The sequence below is a fragment of the Nyctereutes procyonoides genome, unplaced genomic scaffold, assembly GCF_905146905.1.
Source record: "Nyctereutes procyonoides isolate TBG_1078 unplaced genomic scaffold, NYPRO_anot_genome, whole genome shotgun sequence".
Lineage (NCBI taxonomy): Eukaryota > Metazoa > Chordata > Mammalia > Carnivora > Canidae > Nyctereutes > Nyctereutes procyonoides.
Window position 1 is genome coordinate 14075215 of NW_026575139.1, and position 16617 is coordinate 14091831.

A 16617-nucleotide genomic window follows, 5' to 3' on the forward strand; every position below is an offset into this window, starting at 1 on the left:
TCAAATCTCTAATCCACGTCAACCTGAGATGAAAGTTTTTAGCACTCTGCCTCTGTGGGGGTATTTGGATTTGTAGTTCATTTTACAAATCCTGTTTAACATACAATTAAATAATAATGTAAATATGTGACATAATCTCCCCGGCTACAAACTTTCACTGACCCTGGTGATTTCCTCCTCCTGGGGCTTTCAATTTGATTTCTATTGCCCTACCTTACTGAAGCATGCACTCATGTCTTCTTCAGTTGCAATTTACTAAATAGCCCTTCAATGTGTGTATCCGCTTTAAAATTTATTTGCAACAATTCCTTCCACCATACAAAGAGCCCTTGATTAGAAAGGAGTCATCCTAATTCTGTTGCAAATTTATTTTGAATTTATTTTTATTTTTTAACTATAGTTATTTATTTTTTATTTTTTATTTTTTTTTGGTGTCTGATCTTATTTATTTTGTCACTCTTAGAAAATCTCATTTTTGACTGGACTCAGACTTAGAGGTAGAAGCTCTCAGAGAGGACAGCCTCCGTCTCTTGGCAATCTGTTCCTGGCGTTTTTCTTTGGCCTCCTTCATTCTCTTGGCCAAAAGTTTAGCATATTCTGCAGCCTCTTCCTTATTTTTCTTAGTACGCTGTTTCTTCAAAGCAATACGCCGACGTTTGTGTTGGAGGACACGTGGAGTAACAAGACGCTGAATCTTGGGTGCTTTGGTTCTAGGTTTCTTACCTTCTTTGTGTAGGGGCTTTCTAACAACATACTGGCGGACACTGTCTTCTTTTGACAGATTAAAAAGCTTTCGGATTCTGCTGGCTCTTTTGGGCCCCATGCGACGAGGCACAGTAGTATCCGTGAGTCCAGGAATATCCTTCTCCCCTTTTTTCACAATAACCAAATTGAGAACACTGAGATTGGCATCCACAATGCAACCCCAAACAGATTTGCGCTTCCTTTCTCCAGTCCTCCGGGGTCGGTAGCAGGAATGCCCCTTACTCAGCAGCAGGCGGACGCGGCCATGGGTCAAGACACCCTGCTTCACGGGGAAGCCCTGTTTGTCATTGCCACCACTGATTCGGGCCACGTAACCCTTCCATTCCTCGCCCAGAGCATCGGCAGCAACTTCTGTGGCCATACGCTTCTCATAGAAGGTACGCAGTTTGCGCTCATCATCCACTTCAATGAGTTTCTGGCAGCCAGTAGCTGGGAAAGAGATGTTCAGCTTCATCCTGAAGCGGCCTACCGCCTCGGAGGCGCCACGAAAAAGAGACCCCAACTATAGTTATTTTTATTTTTAACCAGATCATCTAGCTGTAGCCTCCAAAATTGGTGGACGTTGAAATCATTTGAGAAGCTTTAAAAGCTTGAGAGCTCCTTCTGTAGATGATCCTGTTGATCCAGGACTGGGACATGAATGTTGGAAGTCTTTAAAAATTTCATCTACTTTAAATGCAGCCTGGGTTAGGGGTCAGGGTCCTAAGTAGCACCCAGATTCTCTCTTCTTAAGGGGATTTGTCCTTGCAGGGGAAGTGTCGGGGTCCTTCTTCCATCTCCAGGAAAGTAAAGGAATTAGATAAGACTAGAAGGCATGTAAATTCTCTTGCAGATGCAAACCCAGATCCAGGGAGAAATCCTTAGTAGTACTAAGTGACCTTAGGACCATATCCTCATTCTAAGAGTGGGCAATTAAGACAAAGATATACCTTCTCTGAAACTGCTCTGAGCATCTCTGTATTGCAGTTGTCTGACCTTTCATCAGCATTTAGTACAAACTGTTCTGGAATCAGAGGCCTGCATGTCTTGATCCTACCAGCCTTGCATATTGTGGGACAGAGCTGGCCGCCAACATAGCAACTCTTTACAGACCACAATGTGGGGGTTTAACTAACTAGATGTCTACAGAATGGATCATCTCTCTGGGTGTTTAGATCTTTCTCCTTCACGGGATTCTTCCTTCCTTCTATATATGGAAAAATCAAGGACATAGGTCTGCATCCGCTAGCCAGGTATAACCAGAATGGGTGGTGCAGATTTTGTTTCATATCATTTCAGAAAATGTGTTCCCGAATTAGAAGTTCTGTTATACACCCCTGCATTTTTGAATGATTATTATTCCAGCCAGTGATCTTTTGCTCATATAATAGAAAAATAAAATACTATTCATAATAAGAATCATATTTTATTCTTAATAAGGTGACTATTTTTTTATTACAAATAATAGGACAGTCTTTTTAACTAATAGAGGTGCTATTAATTTTTAAGAATGTTACATAGAAAAATCAGCTGTAGTGTATCTTTTATATTTTTCCATGATCCCAATAAAATAACATGCAACTAAATATTGCAAGTTATAATTCCCCTAAGCCATCCTTCCAAATGTGTTCTCTCTGTCTCTTCCTCCTGTGACTTCTTAAATTCAAAATAAAAAAGTAACCTAAAAAAATTTCATTTGGAACCCTTTGATAATCTATTTTCATAAAAGTCCTTGAAAAGAGCAATGAAATGATTTGCTGTATAGATTCAGAGGCAGGAAACTTGGGGCTGTGTTTATTTGTGTTCCTTTTAATTACTCTGATACAAAAATGGAGCTATGAAGTTCAGGCAAGTTCTAGGCAAATAGCAAATATGATTAAAAGGCAAATTAGTCGACAGAAATAAAATATGGGAATATAATGTGTTTAATGTACCATGGCAAAGGACGGACTATAGAAGAGATTTGAAACCAGTGGAAAATATGTAAATAACCTAGAGGAAGAAATACAACTTTACCTTGAAAGGGTTTGCGGTGGAGATTGATAGTAAAAGTTACAATGGAGTCGTATTTACACATAGAAAACATGTCAAGAAAAATCTATGACAGACAGAGAATGAAAAAATAAGTGAAATAAGAGGACATTTGGAAAAGTTACAGCCCCCTTTTACATTTCAGAAAGAAACATTCACAGAACATGTGTTTCTACCAAGGAGAAATGAGATTGAGGGAAAGGACATAAGATTTAGAATCACAGACCCAGTTTGAGTTCTTGATCTATTACCCAGTGTATGATGCAAAGCATATCACATTGCCATTAATAAAACTGCAATTATAATTTGCTCTTTTCATTGGTCATGGTAACAAAAGCTATTACCCTATAAAGTGCTTTGCAAATTACAGAAATGCTTTCAAATACAGGTAGGACCTTACGACTCAAAGTGAGATTCTGGATTTTGACAAGATTGCCAAGTTGATCAGTATTTCATATCTACATGCAATCTGGAGATACACTGTTCAAAAAGGGGTGGAGATCATGTAATGGAAGACATCCCTAATCTTACGGTCAACTTTAATTTAGATCATTAATACTTGAGCAAAATGCCCTAAATCTCTGTATTCTCTTTCACCTAATATATAAAGCTATGAAAGGGAACAATTTTGGAGGTTCTCTGAAATGCTTTCAGGACATCTGTGTGTGATTTGTGTGTGAAATAATCAATTGTGTGAGGGAAATTTCAAATGAACTATTACTGGCAGGAGTTAACTTTTGCTAATGATCCATATTTCACTATATGTTTGTTTGGAGTATTTCTGCTATATTATTCTCATCATCCTGCCACCTGGCATGCTTCCTTGAAAGGAAAAGGTGGGATTGCGTATACCCTACAGCGTACTTACACCTGTCCCATAAAATGTGGGTTGTGTTAATCATAGTGATCCCAAGTATACTAAGAGAAAAAAAATGGCTGAGCACTTCTGGAGTGGATTGTGTTTGAATCTCCCTTAAGCTCTGAAAACAAACAAACAAACAAAAACAAAGTGCTCTAGCGAGTAGAAGAACTTTCGAACCATGTAGGAAAATTAAATATTTTGATTTCAACTCTTTTCTTCTTGAGTATCACTTTTTAAGATTCTCATCCTTTTTCCAGCTAGGTTCCTTTCAGTATGCAAAGAATATATGCTTTGTAGATCAACAGCAGTACTTTGTCTTTCACGGTGAGAGGTACTATCCATGTACCCTTGAGACATGAAGTGAGAAGGCCCCTACTAGTTAGCCTCATATTTCCATTGACTTAGCTAAACACCAGAAATTTCATAGAGCCAACTAGATATGTGGCCTGTAGAGCCACACTCTCTAGGAGAGTGTACAAGCAGATGACAATAGACTGAGATAAGGAAATAAGAAAACCATGAATGATGTCCCAAAGAATACTGGGTAGTCTCACTGCAGGGTGCTATTTGACTCAATAGCAGGCAGGTAGAAAACATGGATTGATTATCTCTCATCAGGAAATGCCCCCTGGACCATGATGCCCCATCAATAAGGGTGACACGTTGAATTGAACTTTCTCCTGCTCAATCCAATGTCCATCTCTTTCCTCACATGGCTCCATTTCTCATTTGCAATATAGGCCCTGGTTTCCATGGGCTGCCCAGTACTGACCCAAGGGATCTGAATGTGGATTTTGATTTGGGTGTCTTTTATTGATTTTAGGTTTTCCACCTTATTCTCGACACCCCTAATCCAAGTCTGCTTTCATTCAGATTAGCTAGAACCTTCCAATAACTTAACAGATAGGAATCCAGCCATTTTAAACAACTTATTGAGGTGCAATTTGCATACTATAGAGTTTATCTGTTTAAAGTGCAGAATTCACAGATTGTTAGTAAATTTACCGTTTTGCAGTTATCATCATAATCTAATTTTAGAACATTTTCATCATCCCCCAAAGCAGCCTTATACCCATTAGCAATCACTTCCCACCCCACCATCTCCCAGCCCTAGGCAACCACTAATGCACTTTCTGTCTCTATAGATTTGCTTATAATTTTTGATAAATGATTTAACTAGTCCAGAAAAAAAAGTCTTTTTTTTTCCCTCCAAATTGCTCACCACATGATCTCTAACATCTCAGTATGAAGCTATTTATTTTGTATTAGGGTCTGAAATGATAGCAATTAGAAATTTATTTTGTTGTATATGAATATTTTTCAAAATCCAATTAGCCATTCTCAAATCATTCAGACATATTACATTTTGTTTTCTGCTGTATTTCCTTCTATATTTTAGCAGTGAGAGGAGAGGCATAGTTATACCACCAGGAACTTGTGAGTTATCAATGACTTTATTTTCCCATCTCTGAATTTTTATTTAGTTCTGTGTACCTCTGAGACTTTCAGGAAACGAAGCATCACCCTGAGCCTTCCACTGGCCAGGCTAATAGTCTCTTAGATTCCACAGGTAGAATTGGTCACTGAGGAGAAATCCCTCCCCGGTCATACACACTGCCAACCCTTGCCAGACTATAGTTATATAGCTTTTCTGCTTGGCACAGATGGCAATCATAATGATATGCTACTAAATAACTTCATCAGAGTTTAAGTGAGCACAAATAGGTACTCATTTGGGAGAGGGAGGGTCACATTGATACAACCAATTTTTTTGTGTGCAACTAATAAATGAATTGCAACGTAGAAAAACAATTTAGAATGATCACTCTGATTCCAGTAATGAATAAAATTTATTTGAGTACTCATTTTGGACATTTGGGGATATTTGATGATAAGTCATAGGTGAAAATTTTTGTTTAAAAAGATAGAGGCTTATTTATTTAGTTATTTATTCATTGGAATTTATTTTTATTTTTTTTTAGGAGCTTGTTTTTTTGAAAGAAGTTGCTTCACAGAATCGATGCATCAGATCCCCAAGTGGGCAGACACTGGGATAGCCTTGGAAGTCTTGGAGTGAGGAGTTCATGGAGGTGATTCTTAAGGTGCAGGAGACAAGATAAATACCTTACAGTACAGTCTGTGTGGTTTCCGCTTATTAGACCAATTTCAGGGAGAGAGTGTCTGATTAGCTTAACTCAGGTCATCACCACCTCCCGGGCCCCCTGCTAGGTTTAGTTGTAGCACCTGGATCTACTGCATCACTAAGGCCATTCGAAGACAGGTGGTGGTGGGGATATTTCCCAAAGCCAAATTGGGATGCTGGTTCTGGAATTAGAAAAAGTAAATGTTGGCCATTATCAACTATTTATTTTTCAAATTTTACATAGAACTTACTCTGATCTGGCCACTGTTCCAATCACTTTATAATTAGATACTTATTAAATCCTCCTTATAATCTGATGTCGTTAGGCACTCTTCTCGTCAGCAACATTTTATAAGTCCAGGGTGGTAGGGTAACTTTCCTGAACTTGCACAGCTAATAACTGAGAGCAGGATCAAGATGAGATTTGAAAAAAGTCCAGCTCCCAAGTCCTTGTGCTCAATCTACCCTATGCTAACTCTCCCTGAGCATGATGATTTGGAGCTATGTCGTTGCTTTTCATAAGAACTACATGAGATGAATCTCTATTTCAGAAATAAGAAAAGTCAGATTCCAAAGCCCATATGTCTACTACATTATACTGCTTTTCTTTACTTTTTATATAGTGATGGGCATTTACATTATTATATTAATGACTTAAATGCCACCTGAGTGCTTAAAACCAAGTTTAAATCTCTAGGCTTATCCCTCCCGAATAACACCTAAAAGCGATCCTTTCCGTTTACAATTGTGTACATTCCTTTCAATAAGAAGGCAAATATCAACTCTCTGAGGAATGCTGTGTGAATAATATAGACTCTGAAAAAGCTGAAATCAAGATACCTTCTGTGTCTTTTCTCTCATTTTCCCTATTCTTGATTAGCCTGCAGTTCTACAAAGCAGCATTTCTCTCATTCTGAACATGCTAGGGCCTAATTCCCAAATAGATGGGCCAAATCGCTAGTGGACCTAACCCTTTCTAGTGGCCAATCTGTCCAAGATCTAAGAGAAAAAGAATTCCTTATTTCCTGTGCACACGCAAACATAACAGGCTAACACTGTATTTTGACTATATCATGTAAGTTTAAAGTCCAAATACAGACATTAAGTCCTTCTCTGAATATTTTCCACTTGAAGGCATCATTCTAGGACTCTTTTCTTGGACACAAATTATATTTTAAAATAACAGAAAAGTGTGGGATTTAGGGGAAGGATTTCGTGAGCTATGTGATCTACTGCTTCTGGTCAGATTTAATTCATTGAGCAGAAACATGAGTGATGGTTGCTCTGCTCTCAAAGTCCTTTTCTACCAGATGTGATCTTCTATCCAACTAGAATATAAAAGATCTGCACTGACCATTCATTCTTCAGAGGCCGACAAAGCATGTGAGAGGTGGTATGCCATCCCAGGGAGACACAGCCAAGGTTATGGACAATCCTATGGATACTGGCTGATTCCACCTCAAGGCAATGTTGTACTAACAGACTGCTTGATTCCGAATTTTGGCTCCCCCACTGTCTAGCTGGGTCACCTTGGGCAGGTCACCTATATTTCTGTGCTTCGTTGACCATATAGGGTTTTGTGAAGATGAGACCAGATCGTCATGCCTTAGACACCGGAAAGCAGTTGCTATATCAGGCATCACAAGTGTCTCAGTAGGAAAGGTGAAAGGATCAACAGTACACAGTGTATAGCAATTTTTGGAAATATAAAATAGTTTTATGTTTATACACTGACCTTAGTTTCTTAACAAATAAAGCATTATATTTGGAATTGCTCAAAAGCATCCTTAGAACAATTGATGCCATTTTTTCTTATGCCAATAGAGAATCATTGATCTAGAGGTCTGGTAAAAGCAGCAGGTAATAGGATAAAATGAAAAGCAAGAGAGGGCCAGATAAGTAGAAAGAGTATTGGTATTAAATTTTAATCTTTCTTTTAAAATATTTTCGCCCTTCTGGAACCTGACACCAGGATCTGTTTGAGGAGGCTACTAGACAGGTAGGAAAAGATACAAACACCGCATAAATGAAATCAAGGATTTCCTCCATTTACTTATCAATATCTATGTATCTCATACCTATATCTACATATTTCATCTATATTGGGGTTTTTAGGGTGTATATAAAAACCAGTAAACAGGTAAACATTCCTAGGGGACTTGGGTAGGCATTCAGAGGTCTGATTCTGGTTGTTATTGGCCTGGAGACACTGGCTAAAGAGGCAAACCCAGCAGGAGGGTAGAGGCTGGCTTGTGGACAAAATGCAGGTCCAGGAATAGTGTGGATCTTGAGCCAGGTGGTTTAACATAGAGGAAAGCTTAGATTTACTGTGCAACTATTATATGGTTAAAATGTACCATCTCATTTGTTCTGGACAGCGGCCATTTGAAGATTATCCTGATGTTCAACATGAGGGCATTGAGGCTTAAAAGTTAAGTAATTTCCTATGTGCAATGGATTGAATTTTGTACCCATAAAATACATATGTTGAAGTCCTGACCTTTCATGTAACTTTATTTAGAGATGGGGCTTCCAGGAGGTAATTATGGCTAAGAGAGGTAGGTTAGAAGGATACGGCATTAATGCAGTAAGATTGGTGAGTTGTGAGAAAAAGAAGATAGGTTCTCTCTCTCTCTCTCTCTCTCTCTGCCATATGAAGACAGTGAGAAGGTGGCCATCTGCAAAACGGGAAGAAGGTTCTTATCAGGAACCAAAGTGACTGGCTGGCATGTTGATATTGGACTTTCCAGCCTCCAGAACTGTGAGAAAACAAATTTCTGTTGTTAAAGTCATGCGACCTGTGACATTTCATTATGGCAGCCTGAGCAGACTCCTACACTCTGATTATAAACCACCAATTGGCCACGATTTGTGATTCAACTCAGATGTGAGGAGATAAAAAAGCCAATTGATGTACAACCAGAAGCTGTAGAGATTCTTGAATTAGTGGGTAGGCTTACTCAAACATGCAAAAAAGGAAATTGGCCATGGGTTGTAAGATAAGGTAAGGCCTTTGTCCTGCCTTGAAATAGGTTTCCTTCTGGAGGGGGATAGCAGGTACTATTTCCCAAAATGGAATAATGGCTTGGAAATGCCAAAGTTAGCAACATGAACTACAATGCATGGGACTTGTAGGGAGATAGATTACCCTAACAGGAGCCCTTCTTTTATTTTATTAGTTACCAGTGGATTCTCATTTTAATCACACCTATTGACTTTTTAGCTGTAGCTCCGTCACTTAACCTTGAAGTTGTCTCAATAAAATCAAGCCAGGTATGCATGAAGTAGAGGGATAGCATGATGTTTATACCAGGTTTTTTTTTTTTTTTAACGTTTTGTATGTTTTTTTATTTGCTCCAGGTGGGGTTTTTAACGGTCACTTTCCCACACTCTGGATAATTTCTGATCCCATCACAAGGAGCCCTCGAATCGGCTAATGTGAGAAATTGGGAATGAAGACCCCTTTATCCTGCCATCTTGCCGAGGGAGTCTCCTTTTTTTTGGAAAAAAAAAAAAATGAAAGGTTATTGCGTGAGCCTGGATGTATCCCACTCTCAGCCCTCCACGGTCCGGCCCACCCCGTCTCACCCCTGTTTTTGGCAGGGAGAAGTGGGAGTACGTGAGTCCCGAACTCTCCTCCTTCGCCTTGTTAAACACCAGGGGGAAAGCCCACCATGGCAACGATTCGCCTTCAAGCTGCCTCCCTTCTCCATCCAACGTTAAAACCCTTTGCACATAAGGCAACGTGGAAGCTGATGTTTTTACTCATCTCGCTGTTTTAAAGCACCATTATGAAGTCAGGTTGTACAGTAGTTAACAGTACCTTATATATATATATATCTCATATCTATCATATATATATATATAAACTGTAAACAAGAGGTAACATCGGCTTCTAGAAACTGATTTTCTTCAAGGTTTCCTGTGTGGTAGGCACCTGAAATACTGTATAAAAGGGTCTTGTGTGATCTGTCTCCCTGCTGCTCGTTGGGCTCTGTTCAGCATGACCAGGAATGGTGCTGGCAAGACAGCTCAGCGGCTGGAAGGAAATTCTGCTGCTGAGCGTCACTCACCCCTTGCTTGTCCTCCTATCTGATCAGGCTAGAGACAACAACAAAAAAAGATATATAGTTAAAAAAAAAAATCTCCGATATATAGATTTCTGTAGAATTTCCTTTTTTTTTTTTTTCTCCTGCCCTTCCTCTGCAAGGTATTGTTACTGGTAGTTTTGCTCGATCATTGTCAAGTTCTTCTGCCCAAGAGCAGAAGATCTCAGTAATATTTGATATACATATTTTTGTTTGTTTACTTCTTAATCTACTTTGAGCAGTTGGGCATTTTGAAGTTGTTTAAGATTTGGGGGTTATCTCACTTGTGTTGCTTTTGAATTCTCAGATTCTGTTTTCTGAAATGCAGTCATTTAGGGTGATATTCTCTTGGTTTATTGCGATTTGGAGGTTTCTGTTAAAAGAGTCTGACACCATATATAACTTAGAGCATGCACGGGTTTGCTCAAAAAGGAACTAGAGTGTATTTCCAGGCTTACTAGTTTGAATAGTCTCCCTCTCAATCAGTTACTCAAAGGACGTGCCTGAGACCTCACAACTTTTTGGTGATAGTGTAATGGCATCATTTATTTGATACCCTCTAACTCATAATTGAACTGTTTGTCAATCTGGTGCCTCATTTTGCATAGGAGTGTGATGCTCTCCGTAATACCCCTTCTTTCAAGTATGAAGCTCAAAGGCCTTTTCTACAGCATAATGGATGAAATATTATTTTTATGTTTTCCAACCCAGATTGAAAGCAGCAGTGCTAAAATGCCACAGAACAGTGCTTGCAAGATTTCCAGAACTGTCTTGGCAACCAAACCATCTGGGAAGTTTGGATATGAACTTGATTACCAGATTGAATGTGTTTGCCTTAAAAGAAAACTTGGAGCCCAAAGTTTGGAGAACTTAGTTTGGAGTTCACAGTGATAAATAAATCTAGAGCTTCAAATTCTGTGACATATTTAAATGAGGCAAAGACAATGGCTCAGTGGCAACAACAATAACCAGATTGTGTTTTTATGTAGACTGGTGGTTGAATAAACATTGCTGTGCCACAACAGATAGTCCCCAAGTTTGTCTCTGCTCCCACCTAATGCACTGTTACACAACTTCTAGATTGGTTTTCCTATACCATAGCTCTAGGCATTTCCCTCACCTCTTTTAAATGCTTCAATTGTTTCCTGATGTCTCCTAACTAACACCAGCATTCCAGACCCTTTGCCATCTGGCCCCAAACTACTTTCCAACTACCATATTTCACCAAACTCTCCTTCACACGTTAAGCATTGCCAAGCCTAAGACTGTTCATGAGTTTAAAGATATTTGTTGCAATAAAACTTCCTGAAATACCTATCACTTCCCATGTCAACAACAAACTCTTCTGATGTTCAACCCAAAGCCTCCTTTAGAATATTTGATCCCAAATGCAAGAACCCTTCAGATTTCATGGGGAAAAGAAAAAGAAAGAAGAAAAGAAAAGAAGAAAAGAAAAGAAAAGAAAAGAAGAAAAGAAAAGAAAAGAAAAGAAAAGAAAGAAGAAAGAAAGGAAGGAAGGAAGGAAGGAAGGAAGGAAGGAAGGAAGGAAGGAAGGAAGGAAAAGAAGGTGAAAAGAAAAGAACAGCATGATGGTTATCTTAATTAGCTTTAGTTGTTATAACAAATACCATAGACTGGGTGGTTTAACCAACAGAACTTTATTCTTTACAGTTCTGGGGGTTGGAAGTCCAAGATCAGAGTGTTAGCATGATTAGGTTCTGGGGAGAGCCTTCTTCCTCCCTCCAGAGAATTGTCTCCCTGCGGTGTCTTCACACGGCAGAGAGAGACTTCTGGTCTCTGCCTTCTTGTATAAGGGCACCGGTTCCATCATGAGGCCTTACCTTCATGATCTCATCTAAACCTTGTTCCCTCCCTAAGACCTCACCTCCAAGTACTATCATATTGGGGATTAGGGCTTCGACATATGGACTGGGGTGGAGGGCACAAACGTCCAGTCCCTAGCAATGGTAAAGGATAACCAACATGATTTTGGTGATGGAGGCTGATAGGAAATGATGGAGATAGTGACAAATAGGAAAACATAAGAGGCTGCTCCTCCCATGCTCTAGTCACCTACTATCATGTGTGAATGCCAGTCTAGCTGATTTTTTTTTGAAATAGAATTTAATTTTTAGAGCAGTTTTGAGTTCACTGCAAAATTGAGAGGGAAGTACAGAGGTTTCCCATATACCCCTCCTCAGAGGTGCATAGACTTCCCCACTATCAACAACCTTTACCAGTTATATATTTGATGCAATTGATGAGCCTCCACTGACACATCATTTTCACCCAAAGTCCATAGTTTTTAATTCTGACTCACTCTTGGGGCTGGGCATTCTGTAAGTTTGGACAAATGTATAAAGATATGTATCCATCACTATGGTGTTATACAGAGTGTTTTCACTGCCCTAAAAATCTCTATTGACCCCTCCCCACCCACAACCCTAGCTACCCCTGATCTTCATACCATCTCCATATAGTCCATCTCCATTTTCTAGAATACCTTATATTTAGAATTATACACTATATAGCTTTTGCTGATTTGTTTCTTTCATGTATTACTATGGATTGAAGATCCCTCTATGCCTTTTTATAGTTTGATAGCTTATTTCTTTTTAGCACCGAATAATATTCCACTGTCTGGATCTTTCACAGTTCATTTACCCATTCACATACTGAAGGATATCTTAGTTGCTTCCGAGTTTTGGCAATTATGAATAAAGATGCTATAAACATCTGCTTATAGCAGGTTTTTGTGCAGACATAAGTTTTCAACTCATTTAGGTAAATACTAAGGAGTGTGATTGCTGGATTATGTGTTGAGAGTATGCTTAGTTCTGTAAGAAATAGCCAAGCTGTCTGCCATTGTGGTTATACAATTTTACGTTTCTACCAGCAGTGAATTCTGTTCCACATCATTATCAGCAGTTGGTATTATCAGTATTCTGAATTTTCACCATTCTGATTGCATGTAGTGCTATCTCATTTCTGTTTTAATGTGTGCTTCCTTGCTGACATAACATGTAGAACATTCTTTCATAAGCTTATTTGTCATCTGTATACCTTCTTTGTCTGTTAAGGTCTTTGCCCTATTTCTTACATGGATTGTTTGTTTTCATGTTGTTGAGTTTTAAGAATTCTTTTTACATTTTGCGTAACAGTCTTTTATCATATATGCCCTTTGTGAATATTTTCTTTCGGTCTGTGGCATTGTCTTCCACAGACCCAGCATTTTTTATTTTAATGAAGTCTAGTTTATTAATTGTTTCTTTTGTGGGTCTTGCTTTTGGCACCTTATTTATAAAGTCATTGACATACGCGAGGTCATTTACATTTTCTCTATGAATCTTCTAGCAGTTTTATAGTTCTGTGTTTTACATTTAGGTCTGTGATCCATCTTGACTTAACCTCACTTAAGAGTGTGAGGTCTGTGTCTAGATTCTTTTTTTTTTTTTTTTTTTGCATGTGGATATCTAGTTGTTCCAGCATCATTTGTTGAAAAGACTATCTTATTTCACTGTCTTTTCTCCTTTATCAAAGGTCAGTTAACTATATTTACATGGTCTATTTCTGGGTTCTCTCTTCTGCTTCATTGGTCTACTTGTCTATTCTTTCTCCAATACCACACTGGCTTGATTACTGTGGTGTTATAGTAAATCTTAAAAGTCAGGTAGTGTCAGTCTTCTAACTTCGTTCTCCTCCTTCAATGTGGTATTGACTTTTCTGAGTCTTTCACCTCTCCATGTAAATTTCAAATCTATTTGTCAATAACTACATGCCATTTTTTTAAGGGGAGCTCAAATATTTGGTCACTTATGTGAAAGCTCCTAATATTTAAATGCTATCTAATCATTCTAATAAAAAAGAGAGTATACTGGCTTTGGTAGCTTTGCTACTTATTGTCAGAATGTGTGGCTTGGGGTGAGGGTTGGCCACAAGAGAACTTTAGAAATTGGAGATTTAGTGAAGTAGTAGCCATTTTTTTTCTCTCTGAAATTTACCTCTTTTCAGTCTGGCATGGTACCTCTGACCTGTGAGCTCATGCTGTTGGAGTAGGGCAGTGTCCAGACCTCATGCCTCCAATTAACAATGGAGCTTTTAAAGTTTTAGGTCTAGGCCCAGCCCTATATGCTGGTCTGTTGTCAAAGGTGTTGCTACAGTGGAAGACTATTTGTATCAACAAGAGTTGGGAAAAGAAAAAAAAAAAAAGCGTTGGGAAAAGAGGGACAGACATAGGTTTGAATTTGTCTTTGTGTGTTTCTGTTCATCAACAAGGATGCCAGGTTTTCCTTATTTTAGCACACTTCATGTGCAACTTTCCTCTCCAAATGGACTCCTGGCTGATGTATAGCAGCTTCAGATCCAAGACCAGATGCAGAGCAGCCAACAGCCCTGCGTAGATCTCCCCATCATAGATCTTTCCCATGACTGTGTAAGGTCTAATCTCCATAACAAATTCCTTCCTCTATGTAATTCATAGGGTTCTGCTTCTCTGATTGAACTCTGATTAATACAGGGCCAAACACGTCTGTGAGTAGAAACTTGCCTGGGAGAAGCCAGAGAGCAACTACTCTCTGAATTAATGTCTTGCATTTGTCCTCAGCTGGAAACAATCTCTCCCTCTGAAAACTCATAGTTTTATGGAGCATTTAACACATGATAATATTTATTATATACTTCTGCATACATATTTAATTTTCCTTGATATATTTCAATTTATTTACATCCTTTTAATTTCTTCTCTCCCTCATTTCTATCTAAAACCTCAAGGAAAAATGCTGCTATTTATCCAGTGCTCATCAGCTATGTTCAAAGATATCTTACTAATGGTATTTCATAAATTTTTACTAATTCTCATGACCGATACTGTAGATTAGATATTGTAGTGGTTATGAAGCTTTTGGTTACAAGAAACAATACACTTCACCAAAATTGGCTCAGGTAGTAATAACACTTTATCATAACATACCAGAAGATCAGAGGCTATGCAGGCATTGGAAGTGTCACTCCTTGCTCATTCTCTTGGCTCTACACTTCTGTTGATTCTGTTTATAGTTTTGTTCTCAAACCAGAAGGAAGATGGCCACAGCTATTCTATGAGCTTTCCTTTACTCACAAGGTGACTTTCTTGAACAGAATCCAAGATATACCCAGGCTGGTTTTTACACACATGACCCCCATCTGGTCCACAGGGAGTACTCATGTGCCCTCTGACCTGACAAACTTGAGATGTGTATGTCGTCAGGCAAACCTCTGACCTTATTTTCCTTGTGTCTATCAAACACCAGTCATCTGTGCCCACAACTGTAGAGAACATACGCAAACTTCTTTGCATGGTTGCATTGAAGCTTTTCTCATTAGACACGAAGTGGGAGTAACATTGCCTACCACTCTATGACATAAGAGGTGTGGCACCTACAATCCATCTCTTGCCAAAGAATTATCTTTTTAATTTTCTGCTACTTTTTCAAACTCTCTGATAACCTAGGCTAGAAGTGATGGTCTTTAAAGTGTTACAGAACTGATTTTTTTCCTAGCTCCTTACCAAGTCCAGCATAGGTGGTCTGGCAATACACATGTGGGCACCTCCTATTCCCTTGGTCCTTCACATGAAACTGACACCACGTAGGTCGAGCTTTAACATATAATTGCACATGCAATATAAATTTGATTCAAGATGGCATGTTACAAATATGCCATAGCCAGAATGGCTCTTTCTAATATGGTTGATCCAGTTTTATATGATATTAAGAAGGGGAAAGAATTATGTTTATTTACTCTCTAAGTAAAAGTTTAGATTTATTTTTCCCTCAGTCAGCAGATGGTTTTACATAAAAAAGAAATATGCAAATAGTGAATGGATACAAGATTTCAAGTATGGATTTGCTGCTCCGATATTTTTTCTAATTCATAAAATAATAATAGATATGATTTTTTTAGCATCTACTACATGTCAAATTGTTTTCCAAGCATTATCCAAGTTCTATGCAAAATCCAATGATACTCACTATCCCCATTCTACAAAGTAGGAAAATTCGTCTCATCAAGTTTAAGAATCCTAGAAAATCCTTGTGATTTTCTAGCTATTAAAGGATAAATTTAGGATGTGATTATGTGTGTTTAATTTTAAAGATAATATTTTTCTTTATACATACTACTTAATCTTTTAAACTCCATGCATCATAAATAATCATTTGTAAAATTTTCTATAGTTTACATTTGCATAATACATCAATTTTCAAAGCTCATTCATATACTGTTACACGGCTTCTCTGTGAATTAGGCAAGCAAGAGAAATAGCTTTTCCATTTATCTGATGTGAGTGACTGAGGCACACACCAAAAAATTAACTTGTCCATGTGCCCAGCCAAGCCAACTGGCAACTGGGTCTGGTAATTTTCCAGGGGAAAGAATTAGGTACAACAATATGGTAGAAGGCTCTGGGATCAGATATGTATGGTTAAATCTGGGCTTTGTAACTTACCTCTTAATCACTATCTTTGTATCTCAAGTTCTTATCTGTATACTGAGATGTTGCTATTCGTGCCTACTGATTGGGAACTGTAAAGAATCTGATGTTTATAACTCACTGAGCACAGGGCTCCGCAAATCACAGGTGCTCAGGAAAGTTTAGCTCTTTTATTACTAACTTTGGTGCTGCTGATGATACTCCTCTTTAGAGGAATGCCTTGTTTCTTTATCTAGTCATTAAAAAATTGTCAAGAAGCAAGATATGTGGAGAATGTATA

At 38.4% G+C, this 16617-nt stretch overlaps 1 protein-coding gene across 1 annotated transcript; it reads right to left on the reverse strand.

The window, feature by feature from the left end:
- Positions 1-457: 457 nt before the first annotated feature.
- LOC129496170 (40S ribosomal protein S6-like) lies at positions 458-1259 on the reverse strand. Its single transcript, XM_055304212.1, has one exon. It carries the CDS (start codon positions 1217-1219, stop codon positions 470-472), a length of 750 nt encoding a protein of 249 aa, XP_055160187.1. The 5' UTR covers positions 1220-1259; the 3' UTR covers positions 458-469.
- Positions 1260-16617: the final 15358 nt, after the last annotated feature.